Source organism: Harmonia axyridis, chromosome 1, assembly GCF_914767665.1.
Source record: "Harmonia axyridis chromosome 1, icHarAxyr1.1, whole genome shotgun sequence".
Lineage (NCBI taxonomy): Eukaryota > Metazoa > Arthropoda > Insecta > Coleoptera > Coccinellidae > Harmonia > Harmonia axyridis.
The window spans coordinates 42,105,925-42,133,463 of NC_059501.1; the positions used below are offsets into that span (position 1 = coordinate 42,105,925).

Here is a 27,539-nt window from a genome sequence, read left to right on the forward strand (position 1 = left end):
GGCAATCATATTAGTGATAATTCATTCTGGAAAAGTACCATACTCCAAGTGGCGACCGGATGCAATCCTGGAAAGCGAACGGTATAAACTGAATTGGGATCGTTCGGTTTTAACTGATAAAACAAATCCTCACAGACCAGATACATTACTGGTTGATAAACATCAAAAGACAGCAATACTCATCGAGGTAGCAATACCAAAGAACAAGAACATGCGTCAAAAAGAGGTAGAAAAATTTTCAAATATAGGGACCTCGAGGTTTAGATAAAGCCTATTAGGTACTGCAAGGACAGCGAGAAAATTCCTAGGAGTCGACGGTCAGGTCCTAGGATCGGCAGGATTCCGTGGAAGAGAACCACAGGACTAGAGGGATCACGAGGACCGGACACGACCGAGCGCTATCCTCCTGATATTTTGAATATCTGGGATTCAGCGAATGTTCTCCTTAACGGCGAGTACGAGGAAAGCTTTTTCCTCTACACGGATTTGTTGAAGTCGGGGATAAACAAATCTTTATTTCTGACTGATAATATACACTTAATATTTCAACATAAAACATTTGGATGCTTTCCTTTGATATCACTATGAGGGTCGTCAATAAATTAATAATTAATCTTTTTAATTCAATAAATTAATAATTATTGAATTCTTCCATAAAGATCAGTGTTATTTATGTTTTTTTTCAGGAAATATTTATTGGATAGGCCGTTCAAAGGAAATGCACATGTAGTTTACGAAGGTCATTTTTATTACAACGAGAAGGATACGGCACGCATTATCAGGGTAAATCTTTTCGACGAAAGAACCGCAGCCTTAGACCTTCCAATAAAAAACATGAACAGAACAACGAATTTATATAGTAGTCAATATAATTTCATGGATTTTAGTATTGACGATAATGGTTTATGGGTCATTTTTGCTGTTCCAGAAACCAATAATACTGCTGTCTTGAAGGTAAGTGATTGCTGATCTATTTATTTTCAATCCGCCATGTATTCCTCTGAAGATCAGATATCAGATTTGCGGAGAATTCTTTTCTTCTCGCATCATAACAACCAATTTCACTTACATTGCTGTATTTATCATCTGGAATTCATTGCTTCATGTGAATCGTTAAACGCTGAAAATTTTTCATTCCAACTTCTCTTTGAAGAAATTGAGTATGGGACAAGAGTTTGAAAAATTGATTCATCAATTACTGAGTGAAGAAGATCTGTGTAAATATTTGAAAATGCATTTGATGCGAAAATCGGAAGATAATAATAATAATAATAATAAGTTTATTCGAAAGTTTATGTCGAAAGTAAAATCTTTTTTCAGGCAGAACCTAATATGAAGTCGAGGCGAAAAAATACTTAGAATTAGAATATTTTTCTAAAAATAAGTGTATATGTTGTCTGGTAAAGAAATCAGAAATTCTGATAACAGTTGTATTCAAATTTCAGAATAAACTATTATTATTATTGTGATGTTCCTTTTCTGTGGCCTCAGTTGGACTTTTTTTTTTGGTGTTAAGTCTCTCATCGGGTACAAGTTTATTTCTCAATATGACCCGGTATTGGTCGGCTACTCTTTGCTCAGAAACTCGAAGTTCGGGGTAGTTTCTGTGGAATTCTGCAAACAGCTTTTGTCGGTAGCCTATTTTATCCTCTTCCATATAAGTTACTTCATAGTATATGCGCATGATCGTTTCATTTATCGAACTTGTCCATTTCATGAGTCTTTTTAGTAGACCTGCTTGGGTGAGTGCTGGTTGGGGATCCTGCGCAGCATCTTCATCAGTCGGAGAAACTCGTGTTGTTCTTCTCCTAGAATGTTGAGATTGTGGAGGCGTAGCATTTTGTTCGACAGACGCCCGTCTCCTTAGCACTCATGGGTATATCCCGGATATGCTTCTACATCGACGGTCAAACCGAATATTCATGGTTTCAAGGTCATGCTCAGTATTTGGTAGGACCAGCTCGGATAAGTGTATTATGAGTTGTTAAAACCGAATGAAACAATCACAGGCGCTCGTTATCCAATTAAATAAATAGGCGTTTGAGCCGAGCATTGAAAGAAGAAGTGCCGAAATTCAACGAGCAACATGATAAAGTGATTTTCTCTTTTTCAGTATCTTAATGTTATATACAGTACTGAAAACAGTGCTGTGATCTCTTGGAATAACAAAGTGAAATACCCCGGTGTGATATTTGACTGTAAAGGACCCCGCACGTTTAGTATGGGAAATGGCTTTCCGTGAATTTCATTTTGGCTATAAAAAATCAGGTTCAAATTGGAAAAAGAAATGAGTTTCCACGTTTTCGAAACTGCCAATTTGACACCGGTATGAAAACAGCCGAATTTCATCTTTGAACTATTTGACAACGTTGTTGTGGCCTCCTGAGTCATGTACCTATCATGATTTTTAATTTTGACTATTGTGACAAAAGCATTATTCTTACTCTTCGCGGAAGCCTAAAAACGACATTCTTCCCATAGAAATCCTGGATGATATATCTACATGTTTTAGCAAAGCGCAATTATCAATTTTTATTTGCAATTTCACGTTTGAAAAGAATTTTCTGACGAAAATTCGAAAATTTAAGATTGAAACAACCCAGAATTCTATAAGAAATTTATGAAATGTGGGGCTTGCCTTTTGAAAAACGAAAGTTGGTGTCACTTCTGGTGAAACCGAAAGTTCCACGAATAAAAAAAAAATTACAGAGAGTAATATCTCTAGTCAAAGCTTAACTCCGAAATTGCAAATGTGAGTTTCGATTCATTCCCAGAAATATTCTAACCAACGGTATTCGTGGGACACCCGGTATATGAAATGAATCAAGAATTTCACAGAATTCAACACAATTATGGAAATAGAGTTTTGAAAAACAAAAGTCATGGGCTAATTCCGATCACAATTTTTAACAGGGGAAACACCCTCTGAAGATTTTTCCAAAATTCAAGTGATGCACAATATCCTCTCCACTTTCTTCACCTTCGAAATATGAAAATGGTTTATTGAGAATAGGAATAACGAACATAATACTGACTACGTATATTTCTTTTTTTAAATTTTTTTTTCGATATCTTGAGAACTATTTCGATGACTGCAACGATTCGAAAAGGAAAATATTCAGAATTGAATACTCGGTAATATCAGAAACGAAAAAATAAAAGAAAAATTTTTTTGGAGAAATTTAATTCATTCTATGTATAACCGAAAGAGCTTAGGCTTCAAATATATTTTAGCTAATAGAGAATGTTGAACAATATATCATATTCCGAATTCTAATTTTTCAGATTTCAAATAGGTCCAGTTCTCCAGGTCTAATAGGCACTCGAACTAGAGATACCCTGTTTATAATTCAAACTGTTTGCATTTTTTTTATGTGGCAATTTATTTTCAGGTCGAGGAACATACTATGGAGGCACAGTATATTTGGAACATTTCTGTACAACACAAACGAGTAGGAGATATGTTCGTAGTTTGTGGCGTGTTATATGCAGTGGATAGCGTCATTGAAAGATCCACCAGCATTAGATTTGCCCTGGACCTTTATCGTGGCATTCTTCTAGATGTTAATCTCGCCTTCACTAATCCATTCAAGAAGACCACGATGATTACTTATAATCATCGAATGAAAGTAAGTAATTGATCTTCGTAGTATTAGAAAGATAATTTTCGTTCGCAGTCATCGATGACTATTCTTTCCCGATTAAAATAAAATGCAATTCAAAGAACCTATAAATACCGTGTAACCTAAATTGAAAATGGTCAATTCTTGTGTTGAAACATTTCATCAAACGTTCATTGAAATGCCTTCTGTTTCTTCTAGTAGAACGGGTAGTTAGGAAGGGAGAATCCAGGCCAGATCGTTGTTCCATTCTTTATAGAACCCTTGGCCAGGTTCAAGCACACAGCCAATGTGAATTGTTTGCGGTTAAATCCATCTAAATTTGTACCACTACAACTACACCACTACACTTGTTGCACAGTGTAGTGTTGGCAGTAGTTCTGCGAGAATTTGCCGGCCTTGTGGATAAAACCACGTTGTCTTTCTTCCATTCCTCAGGAAAGTGCTTTAGTCGTATGATTATTATAGTCTGTGATACTAAGGTTTTCCGAGTGAGATTTCGCAACATCAAGTTAGTGAAGCCGTCCCGTTCTGGTGCATTTTTTACTTTTCTTGACATTATAGTGTTCTGGATTTCCTGAACGGTTGCGAAACCGATTGTTTTCGTCAGTTCCTTTTTCAAATCTGTCCTAATTTTGAGGTTATTGTCCTCGATTCGGTCCAAATCCGGGGGTTTTCTGTTCGTCATTTTGGGTTTTTTAAGGCTGTTTCACCTACTGCTTTATCGAGTTCAATGGCTTCTTTACTTTCATTATTCGCATCTTTCCTCACACGTCTATGTAATTGCTCACATATGCCTTCAATGTCAACTTTATTTTTGAGCAGATAACTGCCCAATGCCACAAAATCTTGTATAATTTTATCCATAGTGGATAACCAGTTACTTCCTGTTAATTATATGCCTCAACTCAATCACTCATAATAGCAGATATTGATAGGTCATCACCTCGCTTGCAGTTTGAAGAGGGGGCTTAAACGGTTATTCGCTCTAGTTACTGAATGTACTGAATTCCTGTGGAAATCACCTCCTTGTACCTATACAATGCAGGGGTTCTTTGTTTCCTACCAATCGTATCACTCGTATGAAGGTAACGTATGGAAGTGTTTTAACTATTTTGTCGTTTTTATTCCTATTCCTTCGTGTTCGTCGAATTTGACTGCAAAGATGAACTTTAAGAATTTGTTTTTGGAAATTACCAAATTTCCCACAATGGTTTCACCATATCGTGTAGAATCCTTCCCTGAATCAATGAAATATAAAAAGATAGTTAAACAAGAAGTTATATGGTGTTCTGAGAATTTTCACTGTTTCAGGAACTCTACACCTGGGACAAGGGAAACCAACTAACCTATCCAGTCAGGTATCACGAACTAGATTATAATTCAACCATTAAGGATGATAAATTTGAACATTCGGATCCTTCCTTCTCCAAAATCCAAACTGGTTATGATATATTCTGAACATTTGTAGGAACAATTTGTAGTCATTCATTCATCTGATCCATCAATTTGAAGAATGTAAATAAATATTTCGAATTTTGTACTCGAGTTTTTTTTTTATAGTGGATGTGTAATTTCTCATGAGAATATTATATAGAACCCCACATGTTTATTGTGATTGAATATTCCGACTGAAGATGACAAATATCATCAATTTGAGTTTCCTCGTTTTAGGTACCTATTTGGTTTCTTTGAATATCTACATTGGAGAACGATTTGGCTAATTTGTTTGTGAGCTCCATCGCCTCATCGCCCTAAATACCCACAACCTTCGAGGTAATCAACTTAAGCTTTATCATGAAAATTATCATATGTCACTCAGGCCGTGCTCACATACGTATCTTTGATAGGTAATTCTCCATCGGGAACCGTTGTCTATGCTTCTAGTGTAAATGCTTTCAACAACTGGCTGGAAGCACTTGTTTGCTCATTTTTCTCATGATGCTTCAGGGTTTATTGCGTACATTTAATATGATTTATGTATGATTGTATTATACTTCTTGAGAGGTAATAGGTTTTTTTTTGTAATAATAATATTCCGATATTACAATCACACATTGAGAAAAAGGTCGAATCGCTCGGTAAATTTGAGCTTGTTTTGCATTCTAAGAAGATCGAAATCATTAAAAACTGAAAAAAAAAGTTAAATCGCGGGCGACTTGACGGAGCAACAGCGGAAATAGTATCGGGCACTCAGGGGATATTTGATTAAGAAGGTTGAGAGTTGTTTTATAAGATGCAATGGACTTATTATTAGTAGCAGGGATTATAGTCTCCATGAGTTGCAAGATTCAGAGAAGTAGTATACAAAATCAATCATACTGTATCTGGAACAGCTTGGGGAACAAATCCAGATTCGTCAATCTGGAACCGTCGTGAACAGTCAGCTCAAGAATACACAAGTATCAAATGAAACGGCCAATACATATATAAAACCGGAGGTTTATACTAAATTACGTGCTAACCTTCAAAAGAAGTAATTGCTGCATTAAACTGAGTGGCTGCTTCATCACTTCAGATATCAAATAAAAATTGAATAGCAAAAAAAATTATAATAGAAGAAGACAAAAATTTTCACCTAGTTAATGAATGAATGAATAATAAAATGAAACGTATCTATATCTCGTTTTTTCTTGTTGTTGTAAGGGAAAAAATGTTGAATTCTGTTGATGATTTTGAGAGTAAAAAAACTCAAAGATAAAACTATTTGAATGAGTATTTTCAGGGGAAATTGTACAGAAATTGAGGAGGCTTTAGATTTTGAGGGTTACATACTTTTTCTTCTTTCTACTATTCCTTGAACTAACTAGCAAACTTATCTGAATGATCAGGAGGAATTCAAAATTCACGAAGATATGTTAAAACTTATGATGCTCTCTGGAGAGATCCTCATCTGTTTGCTTATTCTGCGTGTACCGGTAGATGGATTTTCTGTCACTAGTTCCAGGATGTTTTCTCCTCATTTGTATTTTGTCTGGTTTCAAAATTTTCATTTTCACGAAGCTGTCTATAAATTCTTGGGAAAATCGTATGACGGGGAATTCTGCGTTTAGGGTATTTTCTTGCGTATTCTCTTACTGATTTTCTAGAATTGCGCCATACATGAGAATCATATGAGTAGATTCTCTATAATATTTGAGAGGCATCTCGTTAAGACAAAAAATCGGAAAATGGAGCAGATTTAATGTCAAATTTGATTGTTTAATTGGACTTTTTTGGTGGATCCGCTAAAAATCCTCAACCGGATTTTCACCATTAATTTTTTTTTTCGCGAAATGAAAATGATGATGAACTACAATTAGAATTAAATAGACCAAGCAACAGTCGTTTGAAAGTTCCTAGTTCAATTTTTCCAGTATGTTTAACATGATGCTTAAGGTTGTAGACTACTTTGCGCTGAAACTGCAATTCCGCTAGATGGAGCTACCCGAAAATTTTTGGTAGATTTTTACCTGACACACCCATTCTATTTGAAGAACCGCCTGTTTGGTATTTATTACCCCTAATAAAATCTCAACTCTCGATGAAGCCCTGCAAAGAGTAAATTTGTGTTTCTGTAAACTTTAGAAATTCAGTTCAGTTTAGATACAGTGGCGTATCCTAGGGGGGGATAAGGGGGATCTATACCCCCAGGAGGAATATCCATTATATGTTACAACCTTATAATATATCACAATCTTATTATGAGTAAGCAGAATTCTTTGGAAAACTTCTTCAAAAGAAGGAAAATTTGAATCTTTTTTTCCTTTATCCCCCCTCCAAGGCTTATGTCTGGGTACGCCACTGTCTAGGTATATAATACTAAATAATAAAATCGCTGAAAATATTGTGAAGACAGAAATTACAAGGAACCACTGTCATGGACTCATTTTGAGTATGGATAATAGAAATAGCAATTTATTAGAATTGAGAAAAAATATATGATCATCTCTGGTTATAAGATTTCACAGAGAAAATCAGAAAAATTTGCATATTGAGATTTGTAGAATGAAAAATTCGAAAAGCTTTTGAGTTCTCATTTTATGCGCCTTTGGAGGCCACAACACTGTGTATAGGAATATAAGATATGTGATTTATTAGGTTATTGTTGTCGGTCTCTTTATCTAGATGAGAATTTTTTATATTCTCCTGAAATTCATAATGATTATTTGACATTTGACACGTATTATAAGTCGTAAAAAAAATTAGTGAGGGCAATAAGAAAAGGGTAACAGAATAGGAATGAAAAGTTGTATTTTGTTCTGTCTATCGGGTGTCACTTTGGGTTTTTACAGATATATTCAGCTCATCTAAGTTCAATATTCAAGCTTTGTTTCATCGAAATCGGATGAAAAGGGTTATTGTCAAATAAAATTCACACAATAATTTGTTTTACTAGGCGACAAAGTAGTGATTGACTTCCTTAGCTGAATTCCCAGCCACGATACGCTCAGCCATGTATTAGTATTTTTTATAATATGACTCGGCTATCAACTATCAGCCGCGGCAATCTATCTACTACTTTGCTACCTATAGTAAAATAAATAACTATTGAAAGTATTTCTTATTTGAAAATAACTATTTTCATCCGATATTAGCTTGAATATCGATCTTTTCATTTATTTTGTAGTGATAAATTAAAATAAAATTTGATACAAATTGCAATTGTTGGTATGGTTGGTTGCTATGGAAATGTATATGTCCATAATAAATATAGTTTGACAACTTTTTGGAATGTTTTATTTCCATTAATCATTTCTGATGATGCCTATTCATGAAACTACTTACTTTGCTGTCTAGGCAGGAAAAGTAATGCTTTACTGATTGATATGTGTCTGCAAAATTAATATTTGCTGTCAATCGAAGAAAAAATATTTTACAAATCTCAAGAACTTTTTTTGGTGTGCAAGGGGAAGCCCTACGCGTTATGCAATCTTGATGAATAAGGGCGCTTCGCCATAATTGAGGTATAAAATAATAGTAATATAAAAAATATCACAATAAATGCACTGTTATTCACACGTTTTTCGAATAGCTTAAACTAATATTTTTTGTATCATCCATTCGAATATATAGGTACTCATCATATAGAAAATATACTAATTACACAGTTCCGTTTCATAAATGGAATAAGTTATGCCTTCAAAATTGAATTGTCTACAAATATCTTTTCTTATATATTCTAAGAAATAACGTTTCATAAAGCTCTAGTTTGATTTATAGATTCATTGAAATTGAATATATAGATAGTGAGAAAGGGCTGCATATCATATATTTGTCATGTATAGGACGGCCTGACGGGCTGACCAGAATCGAATTTGAGGACGGATTCGTCATCAGTGAGTCAAACACTATCGTTGGAGACCATAACCGTCACAAAATTCGAAAAGTACGGCTATCGTGACGAAGTGATATCTCGGAAACTATCAACATTTAAGAAATCTAAAGAAACGAAAAATATAATGTTGTGAATTTTTTTCAATTTAATATGTTATGATCCTTCCTTCATCAACGAAGGCATCTATTAACTCGAGAAAAAAATGACCGTAGGCTCATAAATTGTTTATGAAAAAATGGAAAATTTCAATATTTCATATTATTGAAATTCAATTACACAAACAGCGGATTTTTTTTGGATTAAAAGATGTCATTCGCTAATGGAGAAACGGTATATGATGATGAAAAAGAAAAAACTCACATCACTTTACATGGCATTACATAAATTTTTCATTTTTTGTTAACGAAAAAAATTATTTTGAAAAAAATATTGCAATTTCTAAAACTTTTATGACATGAAATTTTCAAGGAGGTATGTATACAAGAATGGCTTCACGAAGCGAAAAATGTTTACTAAAATTTTTTTCAAGTTAATATTAATGAAGGAAGTACGAGAAAATTTTCTTAATCAAGAATTGCATATTTTTAGCGTTAAATTAAAACGATAAATATTGTAGATATTTTTTTTTTGAGAATTTTTTTTCAGATTTCTCAAATATTAATAATTTTCCATATTTCGGCAAAAATCCAGATACCATTTTTTCATCTTAATTTCTTTATGACTTTTGAAATTTTCTTTATGCTACTAAGCGCTCAAAATGTACTTCTCTAGATATCATTACGAATAAAATCAGCTAGCATATATATTTTTAGGAACAGTATCGTTTGTAATTCTAACAATAATTTCATCACAAGTTTTCTATCTATCCCTATCCTCATTGCAATATTGACATGAACTAGTAATGTCCACAATTTTAGCCAACCAGAGAAACCCTACCTTCATAAATCATAAAAGTGTCATTCATCTCGAGCCATAAAATACAGTTCAAGATTCTATTGGTGTTTATGCTGCAAAAAGGCGTAAACCTTTGGGAGGCGTTCCAAAAAGCATAATTCTATTTGAAAAACATCTACAATTAGAGCAAATCAAGCAATTTTAAAAAAATGCTTGCACCAATTCAAAACTCGTAATATCACTGAACATTTGTGGATGAGTTACTTGAAATGAGAAGTCTCTCTAAAGCTGAATAGTCATTTAAAGAAAGTGTTTAATTTCAAAGTTCAATTTTCGGAATACTATCGATTTTTTTTTGAAAATAGAGACGAGATCTTCAAGTTCACTATCACGTCATTGTTCACTCAAAAAATGAAATGAATCCGACCTGTACTTTGGAATTGGAATGCACTGAAATTAGCACTGAAATAGCAGTGGTATGAACAAGGTATTGAACACCCTTAAGAAGTAAGACCTATCAGGGATGGAGGGTTAGAAGGATAAGAATATTACTTTCGATCCAATTCAGAAGATGATGGGATCCTCCGAACAATAATTCACTCACAATGTCTTTATACTTGGTCTTTTTAAGATGATGATATAAAATACTCATGGTAGAATATTTTTCAGATGAATTTGAAATATTTCAATTATTTGACGATGATAATCAGCGCAAGAAAAACTGTAAATAATAATTGTCATTTTTGCGAGATTGACTAATGAATGAACTTTAACCAGCTACATAAACATATGTATGATAACTGATTAGTGAATTTTATGCCGCCGAAGATTGATGTGTTGCTGTAGACTGCAGCAGGTCATTCAGTTTTTGGAAGTGAAATAACTTACCGCCCGCCTGAAGAAAAAAAAAATCAGGTTTTTATAAAGTCAAAACTGAGCAGAAGAACTTGAAACCGCAGGGCCCGCTGTAGAGGGGCGGCAAATAATAATCTTCGCATTATTTATTTTTCCCGAGAAATCTGGATTGATTGAGATTGTTCGGAAATTCGTGAATTTTTCTCTTATTCCGAATTGAACTCGTAGTTGAATCGATTTCTAGAAATGTTGAACATTTAATAAAATAAATTAGTGGTGAGTATTTCATGAATTCTTTTTGGGATTTAAATAATATTCTTGAAATTATTGAAAGGCCGATTTCACTATGGAAATTTATCGAAAAATCGTGTTTTTCAAGAGGTTAATCCATCTGCGATTATCAAATTGAAATTGTTGCGAGTGTTTGAAATTTCACAAGATCTTCTACTTTTTCAATAAGATGGCTCACACTTGTGCAGCGTTGTACAAAGATATTGAAAAAATGAAACTTGAAATTCAATTCGTAAGTATTTAAATTTTCTATACCCTCTGAAATTCATATTGAAAAAAAATATTTATTCAAATTTTTTTTCAATTGATGAATATTAAGGCAACAGTGGATAGAAGCTTTAGGAATAATCGACTACAACCGTTCTTCTTCATCCAAAATATGCATTTTCATCACCATGATTACTTTGTAAATATTCATTGTACAAAAAGGTGGTGTTCAATTTTCAGGTTCTCCAGTTATCTTCCTGAGCGATGAGTAAACGATGAAAAAAAAAAAAGTCTCTCAAGTTTATAATTATATCGTAGGTAAATTGATATTTTATTTGTTGAACATTGTTTTGATTTTGTGGGTGGTGAATATTTTTTCTGTTCCCTTATTTTATCAGGGTATTTCATTCAGTTGAACATTTATTTCAAAAGAAATCAGTCAGAGACAAAACACCCCGAGATATAACGACCAAAGCGGAAACAGCTGATTATAGCATCAACCTCCTCTACTGCTGCCATGGAAGATTTTCCTCCTGGAATCTGGATTATTATTATTATTGATATCAGAAATAGGCAAATACCAATAATTCTAAAAAAAAAGAATTACCAATTTTAATTGTGATCTCTCAACTTATTTTTTCTTCTTTGTAGAAAAAATCCATTCCTATTTATGTGGTAATTTCGCTGAAGCTGAAATCCCATTCAAGTGTAATAGATATTGGAAAGTTTTTCAATCACTTCTAAAGAAATTAGGAAGTTCAAATAAAGGATACTCTTCCAAATTTCAAAAATGAAGAAAAAAATTATACACTTGAATAGTATTTTTGATGATTTGAAAAGATAATTTCAAATTTCTTTTGAATAGTCAGTAGTACTGAAGGTAATCTGAGTTCTGTTCACTTCACAACCTGTGATTGGTCAGGCTAACAGTTATAGGCTTTTTATCAATTTGATTCCCAAAAGTTTTTAATAATAATAATAATAACGTTTATTCTTATTATAATGAACCGTTTATTATTATTATAATGAACCGAATTAGATCATGCTTCATTTATTTCCAATGCCTCAGGTATCAAAGTGCCAAAAATTAAATCTACACAAAATAGAAATCAACTTATTGATTGATTATCGAGCAACTGGTAAATACAAGTTGTATCAAAATTTTTTCATCCTCATCGTTAATCATTTCAATGATAAGAAACTATATTAAAAATCATAACATATTGAATCTTCATTTATGCCCATTTTGTAGTCAAACCATTTCAAGAATTTACGCTGTACACATTCGATATTATTCTTTTGGATTTCGTAATAAGGTGACCAAACCATAGAAGAATACTCTATTATGCTCTGGACATTTGTGGAATACAATACAGAAAAATTGTGGTCAAGTTTTGAGTAGAAAAGTTTAGGACGATATTACTCGTGTGTGTTTGATAAACTGTGTTTGAAAAACAAAGACGTATTTTCAGATATTAGAACAAATCTAGAGAGATTAGAGGGTCGGGTCGCTGAGAGAAATCCTAAATTATTCTAGTGTTGTTATCGAAAATCCTAAGTTTTCATCTAATACTGGGGTTATCCTTTGTGGTGAGTTTAATTTTTTTTACTGAATAAACAAGATGAATAATAATAGCCCGGGATCCAGTGGATCCCGGTCTTCATTCTACCTAACACCTAAAGCAAATAAAACAATTGAAAATTTGCATAAAAATACATTGTCTTGGGCAGATTTAGCAGAATTGGGATTAGAATTAACACAATTGAGAGAACAGGCTAAAGTAAATAAAGATTTTGAAATGTTAAATCAAATAGAATCACTATCGCAGAATATTGAAACTGTAAAAAACAACATAAAAACTAATGAAAACAAACAAAAAACTGTTTATGAATATAGATTAACGGATTTAGGTCCATATGTTGTGTACATTGAGGGTACAAATGGTAGCATTGGTTATGTTCATCCTTTAAAACTTGGAAAACATCTTTATGAAAATAATAACCTTAACCTTGATATTAGAAATATAAAAAGGAAAGGGAAAAATAGGGTTGGAATTGAATTTGCTAGTGCTGGCCATGCCAATTTATTTGTCAAACATATCAAATTCGAGAATTGTAATGTTTTTTATCCCACCTATTAACATTATCAGTATGGGAGTTATTTCAGACATCGATGTTAGTATTACGGAGGAAGAAATTAAAGAGGGTGCAGAATCAAAATATGAAATATTGAACGTAAGAAGGTTAAAAAGGAGAACGATAGTTGAAAATAAAGTAGAATACATAGATTCAAAATCATGTGTAGTAACATTTAGAAATAGAAATATACCGAATAACATAGCATTATATCATAATATATTAGAGGTAACACAATATGTAAGCCCAGTTGTTCAATGCTATAACTGTCTATTATATGGACATACTTCAAAATTATGTAAAGGTAAAAAGAAATGTAATAAATGTGGAAATGAACACGAGACTAATACCTGCGACAGTGAGAATTTTACATGTTATCATTGCAAAGGTCCGCATGCAGCCACATATAAAAAATGTACTGAATATGATAGACAAAAACAAATTAAAAATATGATGGCGGTGTATAAATATACTTATTTTGAGGCAAACCTAATTTCTAAGAAAAAAAATATTAATAGCGGTGATATCAAAAACGATTTAACTAACTTCCCACAAATAAATAAAATAGAAACATTAAAATTAAATGAAAAATTACCCCCTACGGTTTCACAAGTTACATATGCGCAAAAAACAAGTTCAAATGGTAATACTTACATAAAACAAGGGTTGAAAAATCAAAACGATCTTAAACAAAAAAAAATTACAACAGTTAAAACCAAAAATAGACCACAGAAAAGTAAGCCAGGTTATAATGAAAAGGAAATTGAAGATTGTCTTGTCCAATATACCCCAAATTATAAAAAAAATAAATTATCAGATTGGTCACAACCTAAATCAAAAGTAAATGAAGATGATAATAATTCAGTAGATATGGAAGTTTTAGAATGTTATTCGGAATTTTCTCAAAATAGTTCCTCATCAAACTATAATGCAACTCAAGAAAATAATGTAGAATTTGAAGAATACAGTAATGAAATTCACACGCAAGCGTTAATACATAAAAAATCAAATACTTAAGTATCCTCATCAATTTTAAATTTTAAATATTATAACAGTAAATAAAACATCTAATAAATAAATCAAAAACATGAATAGGAAGACGTTGAAAATACTACAGTGGAATATTAGGTCGATTAACACAAATTTTTTGGATCTCACGGGAAAACTTCAGCAGTATAATCCGGAAGTTGTCGCTTTATCAGAGACATTTCTGCGGGAAAGTAAAAAGCTTAAAATCTCAAATTACAATATTCTAAGGAAAGATAGAGATGACGGTAAGGGAGGTATAGCCTTCCTAATTAATAGTAATATAATGTATAAGGAAATTACAATACATGTGAGTGTGTGTTCTCCCAATTTTCAATACCAAGCAGTAAGAATAAATGGTATTGTAATAGTAAATTTATATAATCCACCAAATATCAAGCTAAAAGCAAGTAATCTTAACGAAATAATAAAACAGATCGGAACCAAATATATGCTAATGCACAAAGTCCCAGATGGGGATCCCACACTAGAAACTTTAATGGTAAGGTCATTGACGAAATGCTAGATGAAAAAGAATTAATTGTTTTGAATGATGGTACAGTAACCAGGTGTACACCACCCCAAATAGGAAATAGCGCCCCAGACCTAAGTATTGTTTCCTTGAATTTGGCAAATAAATGTTCATGGACGGTATTATTCGATCCAGCGCAAAGTGATCACTTCCCCATTTTAATAGAGATAAATGTAGGTAATAAATCGATAGCTACAAATCTTTATTTCACCACAAAAAAATTTAAAACGGAGAAGGCTGATTGGGAAGGGTATAATACTAAGATAGAAAATGAATTAGAATACTCAGATTGTCACAATTTAGATGAATTCAACAAATTATTAATTCACAGTGCAGAAGAAAAATTTCCAACAAAAAAAATATCTTATAATAATAAATATAGAGCTATCTGGTGGGATGAAGAACTATCAAATATGATAGAATTGCGACGGGATATAATTAGAGAATATAGTAACAACCCTACTCAAGAACTATATATTAAAGCAAATAATACAAGAGCTAAAGTAAAATTAATAATGAAAAAAAAAAGAAAGATTCATTTACAAAGTTCTGTGAAAATATAAATTTTTTACCTCTCACATCTGCATGGAAATCTATTAAAAAATTCAAAAATCATGAATCGAACATCAATGTTAAAAACCTACCTACAGAAGAAATATTAGATCAATTAATGACCAATCTATCCAAACCTATCAACACAAAAATATCACAAATAAGAAAAGAAAACATTTCGGAACAAAATCAATCCAACCCCTTCAGTTTTTTTGAATTAGAATTGGCTCTCAAAAATAGGAAGATCTCAAGCCCGGGTTTAGATGCATTAACATATGATATGTATACTAACTTAAGTAAAAAATTAAAAATAAAATTTTTGAATATAATGAATGAAATATTAAAAAACCCAGTTAACATTAAAGGTCAAAACAAAATTTTAGTATTACCATTCAATAAACCCAATAAGCCGCTGTTAAATATGGATAGTATTCGTCCAATTGCTTTATCACTATGTAGCATCAAAATATTAGAAAGCTTAATAAAAAATAGAATAGAAAATATAATTGAAAAAAGTTTCAATCAAAATAAGTTAATGTTCGGATTCAGAAGAATGAAATCGGTTAACGATAGTTTGGTATATTTGACTTCACGGATTTATACAGGGTTTGCCGAAAAAAAATTCACAGTAGTAGTATTCCTGGACATAAAAGGGGCATATGACAGTGTAAATATAGATATATTATTGGAAGATTTACGTGAAATTAATATACCATCGGATATCATAGGCATTATAGATCATTTACTAAATAACAAAGAAATGTATATTCAATGCACAAGGGAGAACAGAATTATGGGTCCTTATTTCAATAGTAAAGGAATATTGCAAGGGTCTAAACTAAGCACGTTTATTTTCAACCTATATGTAAAAAATGTAATAAAATGTAAAGTTAAAGGGGTCGAAATAGGTCAATATGCAGATGATAAGTATATAATTTGTACCGGATCAGATAAAGGCGATATTTATGACAAGATCACTAAAACTCTGGATAACATTGATTCTTTCCTCTCATCAAGAAATTTAATAATCTCAGTTGAAAAAACGTACGCGATGTTGTTTGCACGAAAAAAAACACCAAAAATACTTCCATGTTTAACAATTGGTAATCAAAATATTATGTGGAAAAATCAAGTAAAATATTTGGGGGTTATCCTCGATCCAAAATTGGAATGGTCATTGCAAATTGAGCAGGCAAATTGTAAAGCGAAAAGGGGAATTGATATAGTAAAGTGCCTGTGTAAGACTTGGTGGGGTGCCCAACCACAAAGTTTACTAAATTTATACAAAGCGATATCCAGAGTACATTTGGATTACTGCTCTATGATATACGGTGGATCTAAAACAACTATCAACAAAATGAACTCGATACATTATCAAGGAATTAGAACAGCAATGGGATATATGAGATCAACCCCAATTAACATTATTTTAGCGGAAAGCGGAGAAACAACACTTGAAAAAAGAAGAGAATTATTAGCCTCAAAATATATTTTAAAAAATTTACAAGTTAAAAATAATATTATAATAGATCAAATTAATAAATTAAATTCACATCAACATTTCTGGAATAAAAAATACAAACCAGCATATTTAACAGCCCTTCAAAACGTTAGAGAATTTAAAAACAACATTTACAGAGCAGAACAAATTCCGTTTTATTCCTTGGATTATATACAACATTCGGCCCAATGTGATATAGATATTCCAGATTTTGGAAAAAAAGAACCTGATACAAAGATTAAATTTAAAAATTATTGCGAGAATAAATTTGAAAATTTTCAGAGTTTTTATACTGATGCCTCATTAAAAAATATTAACGGTAACATAAGTGTAGGAATAGGAATATACTCACCGTCTCTACCTTTAGAATATAGCAGAAAACTACCTTCATACTGGTCAATTTATTCAGCGGAATTATTAGCAATTGGAAAAGCGTTAGAAATAATTAAAAATCAAAATATTACCAAAGCAGTCATTTTCTCGGATTCATTAAGTGCATTATTAACTTTAAAAAATTGGAAGTTAGACTCATCAATAGATACCATCACAGCAACGGTTAAGCAGATATGGGCAGATTTAAGTAATGATAACAAGATCATAAAGGGAGTTTGGATACCGAGTCATTCAGAAATAATAGGAAACGATAAAGCAGATCAACTTGCAAATAAAGGTAGACACGGTGAATTATTAAACTACAAGGGAGGTCCACAATTTATGTACAATATTATCAAGGATAAAATAAGGGAAAATTGGATCAGAACACTACAAAAGTGGGGTAGAAATAAGGGAAGAACATACACTCACATGCGTAATCGGGATAAAAAATGTACAATTGATAAGCCATATAAACTATTAAAAAATAATTTGACAAGAAAACACATTACAACTATGATGAGATTACGATCAGGACATTGTTTGACACCAGAACATTTATATACGATCAAAATCAATTCCTCACCCAATTGTGAATGCGGTAAAGTTGGATCGTTGGTGCATGTATTTTTTGAATGTAACCTGAATGTACACAATATTAATACATTATACACAAAACTCGAAAAGTTTGAGATTCAAAGGCCCATTAATATTTATGAAGTAATCTTTACAGATAGCATTGATATAGTTCAAATATTGAATGAATTTTTGGAATGTTCAGATATTAAAATATAAGCAATATTTGTAAAATAGGTAAAATAGAAATTTAAAATGGATTCAACAGATTGATGAAAGATATAGAAGAATCTTGTTTATACAGTAGATACCTACTAACATTGGATGTTTGATCCCTCATATGAAAATAACCCAACCTTATCCTTTATTCTCTCTGGGTTTTTGAGGGTGGGAAAGTCAGAGAAAATAAGAAATCAATCAAACACAGAGTAAGCTACCAATCTGGGTACATGCTAAATGCGAACCCATTAAATCATCAATAAGTGATTTGAGAAGAAGAAGAAGAAAAATTGTGGAAATCCCTAAGTTTTTTTTTGATAAATCCTACTTTCTTTAAAGCTGTCTGGAGAATAATAAATATATGTTGAGTGAAATCTAATTTATGATCAAGATGAATTTCCAAATGTTTAATAAGAAAATTTGAACTCATAATATAAGAAATGAGGAAAATAAAAATTGATAAAACTCATGACAAGTTTAAGCAAAATCGAGCCATACTATGATAAAACTTAAAGACAAATTAGATCTGCTGTTGGTTCTTACTCAGTATAATCCATCATTGAAAAATGTATACGAAGAAATAAAGTCCCAATATGATAGGGAATTAGTTGAACAAAAACATCAAATATATGAGCAAAAAATAGCAGCATCCGACAATAAAAATAAAGCATTATGGTCAGTCGTGAAATCCATAAAAGCAAATGAGGCAGACTGAGAATTACCCATAAAGAATGATCCTATGCAAACTGCTAATGAATTGAATGAATACTTCATTGAAATGGCTTCAAATTTAACTGCCAACATAAAAATGAACAACGCTTATTCCAGTCAAAGAATACTGTATAAATCTACGTATCTCAAACAAATAAGCAAAGAGCAACTAAGGGATATTGTGAAATGCATGAAAAATAAGCAAACACAGGGTGTAGATGGTATCTCAAATAAGCTAATAAAACAAACCATAGATGAAATTGAAGATCCATTAGAATACATAGTCAATAAATTATTGAAACTTGGAATTTTCTCCGAAAAGTTAAAAACAGCAATAATGAAACTCATTAACAAAAAAGGAGACCCAATTAATTATGAAAATTACCGTCCTATAAGGATACTACCATCTTTTTCCAAAATATTTGAGATGGCTTTCTGTAGACAGCTAGTGAACTTTATGCTGGATAGCAATGTAATATCCAAAAATCAGCATGGTTTTCTAAAGGGAAGATCAATACAAACAGCAGTATACCAGTTCATCAAAAATATATTAGATGCTTTTGAGAGTCTTTGGGTTTATTTCTGGACTTATCCAAAGCTTTTGACTGTATCCATGCTGATAAACTTCTTGAAAAACTGGAAAGAAGCTGGATTAGAGAGAGGACAAGCTTTAGAATGGGTAAAATCATATTTTGAGGATAGGACACCAATGGTTGAGATACAAGCGAATGGAGAAACAATTAGATCACACAGATGATCATTGAATTTGGGATTGGACAAGGAAGTGTAGCAGGCGCAATATTCTTCCTCATATATATCAGTGAGTTTGGAGAAGAAATAGAAGGAGTTAACTACAAGGGGACAATGGTCAATTATGCTGATGATACCAGCATTTTGATTATTGAAAACCAATGGCCAGAATTAAAGGAAACAGCTTCAGAAGTACTGGCACTAGCCAATTCTTGGTTCAGCAATAATAATCTGATACTAAATAAGGAAAAGACCAATGTTTTAATGTTTCACCACATCAGATCAGGCATAGATAACCCAAGTAGCATAAAATTGAATGACCAAACATTTAAAATTGATGAATGTGTAAAGTTTCTTGGAGTTTACATTGACTGTGAATTGAATTGGAAATATCAAATTGAGTATGTCGCAAAGAAGATTTCATCGGCAGTTTATGGATTGAAGGTCGTTGCCAGATATTTGAAAGCTAACACATTGAAGACTATATATCATGCTACAATAGAATCTAGATTAAGATTTGGAATAATATTCTTTGGATCAGGAAATATGACTTCTCTTTTCATACTTCAAAAGAAGGCAATAAGAATAGTTTTCAATTTGGGAAGAACTACATCATGTCGTGGGATCTTCAGAAAAAAAAATAATAATAAATAATAATTTATTCCTGGATATTACAAAAGCTTTTGATAGCATTTGGCATAGGGGTCTTCTATACAATCTTAAATTGTTGGAATGCCGAGCGCACTTAATCTGGCTCATAAGAGCCTACCTGATGAATTGCACCTTTCAGGTGAGAGTGAATGGCTGCTTATCTACAATATTTCACAGTGAACAGGGTGTTCCACAAGGCTCTCCACTTGCAACACTGCTTAGTAAGGTTTATTTGTTTGACATCTATAACCATAACCCCAAGCACTTTGACAAAAACCTGTATGTGCTGCAATTCGCTGACGACCACACACTCATTAGTCACAACAAAACTCTTAGAAAAACAATAGACAATCTGCAGCTTCTATTAGATTCGATATTAACATGGTTCAACACATGGAGGCTACGTATAAACCCAGAAAAATCTCAGTTTGTCATATTTCATCACAACATTACTCCGAACTCGCCTGAAATGGTTCTGGCAAACTCCAACATCGCTTGCAAAAATAGTGCCAAATATCTAGGTGTTGAGCTGGACCACAAATTGTCTCTGATGAGTCACACAATACACAACAAGAAGAAATGTATCAACAGGAGTAAGCATTTTAGATCCTTAACCTACAAGAACAAATGAAAAAGCACCAAAACAGCGGCTCATATTTATAAAACAATATGCCGCCCTCTGTTGGAATACTGTCATCCAATCTACATCACCAGTAATAAAACTGTCAGGAAGATCCTTAGTACCGCAGAGACCACATCGCTCAGGGGAATCACTAAAATGAGACACCCCAGGAACTCCTTGTATAAACCTCCCAACAGCCTGTTATACCAGATGACTAAGATAATACCAATTGAAGAACGAATAAAAAATCTCTGGAAAAAATTCGCGGTAAAGCAGAGTAATACAGATATATTGAAAACCTACAGCTGTCATGAACGGGTTGGTCGGAGAATGTTGACCAATCGTTCACTTATCTCCGGTTGAGATGTTCTTTTAACCCCTGGAAGAGCGGTTTTCCGGAGGTCTCGGAGAATTAATAAATTATGTAAATTCACTAAGATGTTATGTGAGTCCGGCCTGTCGCTTTAATGGACAGGTCTTATTAGTTGAATTTCTTTCTCTAGGGACAGGAATTAGTTTATTGGGTCAATGAAAATCGATTTAAATTTTAAATTAAATATAATAAAGCAAAATAAAAAAAATAACCAAAGTTACAATATCCCTTGAAATGTTGACTCAACGGCCAAAATTTTATAAAACAAAGAAAATGTCTCAAATAATCTGTTATTCAAACAAACGAAACAATATATCAACCTTGAATTTGGGAGAATCAGGACTACTCAAATAAACTTATTTTCATTAAAAAAAAAAACATTCAAACATCAACAAATAAACCAAAAAATAAATAGCCAAAAACTTGCCCTTATCCCACGATGCTAGGTAAGTATTTTAGGCCCTGCCTAAACCTAGTTTTTAATTCTTTTTCAAACTGTTCACTCGAAAACGTGTAATTCCTTATATAACACTTCACTCCCGATCCGCGAACTCCGATCTAACCTAATTTATTCCAAAGAGATTCAAAAAACAAATTCTAACTTTATCCCAAAAAATTCCTATTTTACTGTTTCTGACCTATTTCAACCGTTCTTAGAGTTAAAACAATTCCTTCTTCAAAAAAAAAACTTAAAATTCCTTTAACTCTCTATCATCTACTAAATTTCCTTTATTCTTGATTCAACCTTTAAAAAAATTACTCTGATCTTCAAAAGAAATTGTTTTAATCTAAGTCTGGTTTCGCGACCGACGTTCTAATTCTCAACCTCTCTCAATAAGAGACCCTAAGCGATACTGACTTCTTCCTTTTCCTCCACAAAAATCGTAACCTCGTACTTCTCTTAAGACCGCCCCAACAATTCCACAAGATACCACGCCAATTAGATCATTGGTTAAAAGATTTTTTATCCTTCTTCATTTTTCGCCAACAGACCTTCAACCTCAGTTCAAACTAGATTTTTATGCAGTCTCAGCAAGAACCATACTTCGATTTTGCCTACAGCCGGACGGATTTTCTGCTGTGTCAATGTGACCAAAAAGTATTTACTGAACTCAGATAAGCCAAGATTTCCCCGTATCTAAATGTATTCTTCTTATCCGTGAAAGATATATCGATTTCACCAACGTAGTGTCGAGACGTCTGGAGACGGTAACTGAGAAAAGCATTGATTGGAAAACAAAACATCCTTATGCTAAGATAAGATCAGTTTACATATGGCGCGATCACTCTTTGAATTTAACGTATTTCCTCGGCATAATAATTCTAATAATTTCGATAATTTTCAAATATCCGCTTTACTACATCACACCCTTCTCCGAAAAAGTTGTGGCATCGGATGCCATAACTTTTCCCTTACTTTCATCCTTATTAGTTTAATAGTCCTTCCTCTCCAATAATCACAATAACTGTAACTCCTATATCAAAATGATACTGACTCAAAGTAATTTAAATTTTTCATTCTTAAACTAAAAACTCATCATTATCCTATATCAAACTGCTTACTAACAGATACAAAATAAAACAAAAACCTATTAACCAACTTTTCAAAAACTAACCTTAAAGAGAAACTATATCATCTCTACCTACCCTAAGGTCTTAAAGTCTATGGTGGTATGTTTTCCGACATTATTCAATAATTCATATCAAATATTATTTACTCAAATACAATGAAAAAGATAAAATCCAAATCCTAATATGTAATAAAACAAAAAAAAAATCAAAACAATCAAATCAATTCGAAATATTTTTCTCTTATGCACTTCACTAACTCCAGCATGGAGTTTGTTCACTTTTCGGGATTTCAAAATTTCACTATCGCGGCACTTCCTGGTTCCATAATACTGCTTCCTAAGATTATCTAGTGAAATGATACTCTGGTCCTTTCTTGACTCTGTTCTTAGTCACGGGAGTAACCTTAAGGAAGTTAGAGGTAAAAAGGGGGGGAGGGGGTATGAATTAACATGTCTTTAGACGATTCGCGTTATTCTCTAGTCCATCACTCAATACTTTTAGTTTATACAAGTTTATACCGGTAACGAACGATCTGTGGCACTACCAGCATTCTGTCCTTCTGTCCAGTGTGGTGCCGATGCAGCTAAACTAGGGTATAATGTCGAAATGGGAGGTGAATCTAAAATTTCTTCATTTGGTTCCTGATTATTTCTTAAATTTTCTTGCCGGGCATGATGTCGATTCGTCACAAATACCGAAAGAGTATTCCAAAAACTAGCTAATATCATTATTCCACATCCAAATAATTTATATAAATGTAATCCATTTAGTAAGACTCCAAGTCCATACTTAATCATCCTAAATATAGCATAAAATCCCATCAATCCACTCATAAATATTCCTAAATCGGTAAACCATCCCCAAATTTGACGTATAGTATTATGAGCTAACTCTTTCATTTCTGCTGGGTCAAACATATGGATTGTAGAAAATCCTTGATCCGATGTTTCCAATCCTGCTACTCGTCGTGCTATGATATTTTCAACTGCTTTACGTTCTATTCCAAAATTTAAAATTCTTTGGGCATTCATTATCTCATCTTGTGTATAAATTCCAAGAGCTCCAATCGGTTGAATAGGGTTAAATTTTAATTTCGAATTTGAATCAGGTATAAGTTTTTCTGGTGACTTCTTTGCTGTGGGGTAGGGGCTTAATCCCATCCATTGTTCATCTATCCAATAAAGGGGAGGCATCAAACCATTACAATCTATCTCTTCTGCATAATTTTGAATAATTCTTGTAACTGGGGCCATAAATTTTGATTGATTATTCACTAAAATAGGTAATTCATTGTAACATTTCTTCGATCTTCTTATTTCTACTGTCCGAGGTACACACCGCATGATGTAAAGTACTTCTCCTAATACTCGTCCAACATATCCTCCTCCTTCTCGTACTAATTGGCTTAACGTGTTTGGTACTAATGGAGCCATCAAAAGGCGGTTTTTAAGTATTTCTCTTTGTATAAGACATCGTCGATGGACGGTATCTGTATATAATTGATCCAATTTTCTATTATAAGCTTGTTCTACATAAAAAAATTTACTATTAACATAAGCCATCAAATCTGCATTGTGAGGTAGAATATTTATTTTCGGAGTAATTTTATCACGTTGTTTTCCTTCAATAACCAAAATTCTAGGGTGTTCAGTCTGCCATATCTCTAATTGACATATCATAATCTTCTTTATCAACGTTAAAGCAAACACTTTAGTACTATCTTCTATAACCAAAAATTGTTCAGTAGTAATTTGATTTGAAATTCTTTCTGCTCGGCCCAAATAGAGTAAGCTTAGTGATTCTTCACAAGTCGTAAGAGGTTCACTATCCCATGTTACTTCCCCAGCTGTGGTATCAAAACAATATCCTTTCATAAACGGACACACAATGCCTCTTAATAAACTAATTTCATTTTCCTCAATTTTCACCTTCGCTTCATAGTCCGAAACTTTGATTTTTACAGAAGCAACAATAACAACATCTTGCCATGATTGCCCATTTTCCTGATACGTTGTCCCTTTACATGTCCCATCAGAATTCAGCGCTCCCCCTATAGTGAGGGAGGCTGAAGTCGTGCCATTCAAATTTATTCCTCCTATTTCTTGATGATACAATTTTAACATTCTATAGCGGTGGATGGATCTACACTCTTCTGCACCCAAACGATGGATAGAGTTTGATATACCCCCGGTCACGATTGAACTGTGACTATGCATTCCACAATGCATAATTATTCGAGTTAGTTCAACACAACAGGTCCACACATGTCGTAATTTAATTTCATCTTTTTGTAATACTTTTATTTGAACGGGTTCACTTTTATAGGTTGTCTCTACGGTCGGACACTCCGCGACGTCACGAATAGACACCGCTGAAATTTCGGCATTTTTATCGGAACAATCGTAAGCTATTAAAGCTTGGGTACCAAGGCATAAAGATAGGAAAAAGGTTATCCCTTTGACTAACGTGAAGCTCATCTTGGTGGCGTCTCGTAGTCCCCTATATAAAATTACATTCTTTCAAAAAAATTATTTACAAATATCAAAACAATAAACTTATCTCAAATTTTTCATTCAATAGTAACTAAACATAACCACCTCAAATTTTCAAAATAAAACAGAAAAACATCTCTCTTCCTTTTTTTTTTCGTTAAAACAAAATAAAAAAAATCAATATAACTATATCCTACTCTGAGTATAAACTCTTGTCGACAACCTACCACCTTTTTTTAACAGTTACTCTCTTCTACTATTCATCTCAATCATCTGAGGAAATTATTTGATAATAATCTTATCATTATCATGAAAAACTTAAAGGGCATTCGGCTGCTGAAGGCCACTTCTACAAACTAATCGGTAATAGAAGAGGGGTGAGGATGTCGTCTCAACGACAACTATCATCACCCAGCCGAAGCCCGGACATGCCCACTCTATAGCGCTCAAAATCTCAATATTTGAAAATTTCTGTACGCATATACAAAGTATATGCGTACTTTATTATCTTTTTGAGCAATTTGTTGTCTCTAAACCGAAAAATATAAGCATGGTTAAGACCAATTTAAGTCATCTTGTGTCCGAGACCAAAGACACAAGAATCAGGGCATGGAACTTTTTCTTCAGGTCGAAAAGGTTCAAAAAGACCCCATCATCCTTTTTCATACAAGACGATGTCACAATCAATAGTATTTAAGTCAAATCCGGTATATTCAGCAAAAATCCGATATCCTTTACTTTTATATATATATATATATATATATATGTCTCTCATATTATTTTTCATTTCTCATTTCTAATTTCTCACCAAAATTTTGAAAAGACTCATTATCCTCAAATCTAATATAATCAATTTATTCTTCTTACTTTATTCTATCGTCATTCCAAAGTTTTAATATCCATCTACTTATTATTCCATAGAAATATTACGCTATAAATCCACCTTACTTCATTCTGTCGTTGTTCAAAATAATTAATACTCATTTACTTCTAATCTCATTGAACAAGGGTACACTACAGATCCACTTCACTACATCCTATGGCTATTTCAAATGTTCCATATTCGTTTGAATTTCCAAATAACACTTTGTGAGATTTCATTTTCTCTATAAATCTCCCAAAAAAAAAAAAAAAAAAAAAAAAAAGGATAAAAGTAGACGGAAGTGGAAGTACAAGGGGGGGCATAATCGAAGTGGCGGTCAATATAGAGGTGGCCAACAAGGTGAAGGGCAGTATAGTAGAGGCCAAGGATCAGGTCGAGACAGGAAAGACCCATAAGGAGCCCAGAGGCCGTGGAAGAGCACAACGAGGGGGACGATCGCGGGAAACTAACGAACAATCGCAGCAGTCCTATGATCGTCCAGGAAAGACCAATAAGGAGAAGGAAAGACCCATAAGGAGCCCAGAGGCCGTGGAAGAGCACAACGAGGGGGACGATCGCGGGGTTCTAACGAACAATCGCAGCAGTCCTATGATCGTCCAGGAAAGACCAATAAGGAGAAGGAAAGAAGGAGCCACCTGAATCTCACGTTGGGCAGGGTTGACTCAATTCCCTGAAGGACTAGTGTCCCACGTTACCCGATAAATTTTGAAATTGAAAGCAAACTCTGTTTTATATCATCCAAAAAATTGCAAAAAAAAATAATTATCTTATCTCCCGAACAGCCTACACTACACCTAACCTACAATTTTCACTTCGCTATACTTCCCCAAGTTTCCTAATCTGAAATAAAATTAATCAAATTTCACCAATATTATCAATTATCAATCATTCTACGCAATTATCAAAAGTCTCCAAAAAAAAAACAAAGTTTCCATAATTTGTCACACAAAAAAAAAATCACCAAAATTTCCATTACCTATCCAAAATGTCGAAAAATTTACCAAAATATGAATAATCTATATTACAATGGATTTATCTGTATGTACCGTTATCTATTAATCCCAACCCCATCGATCCGGTGGGCGACGTACTCTAGTCGATCTACGTAGAGGGATTTCCTCGTCCTCTATTTCCTCACTTTCTTCTTGTTCCTCATTTTCAAATTGCGCTCGGTTCCACATCGGAATCATCATTGGCGAAAATTCTCTTATCTCAGTACGCTCCTCATCTGACTCGGTATCGCTACCGTCCGTATCTACTTTCTCCGAAACGTCGGGTTCTTCTATATCCGTCTCAAATTCATTTCTAACTCTATAAAGTTTCAATCTATTTACATGAACGACTTGTTCCTCTCTACCCCCACATTTCCTAATTCTATAGGTCATCG

General features: G+C 33.1%; 1 protein-coding gene across 1 annotated transcript in view; it reads left to right on the forward strand.

The window, feature by feature from the left end:
• LOC123688796 overlaps window positions 1-5,163 on the forward strand; it is a 52,347-nt gene extending 47,184 nt beyond the window's left edge. Inside the window, exons 12-14 of the mRNA XM_045627462.1 lie at window positions 687-954; window positions 3,393-3,629; window positions 4,935-5,163. Of these exons, the coding sequence (XP_045483418.1) occupies window positions 687-954; window positions 3,393-3,629; window positions 4,935-5,081 (652 nt within the window). The 3' untranslated portion in view covers window positions 5,082-5,163. The remainder of the gene's footprint in view (window positions 1-686; window positions 955-3,392; window positions 3,630-4,934) is intronic.
• Window positions 5,164-27,539: the final 22,376 nt, after the last annotated feature.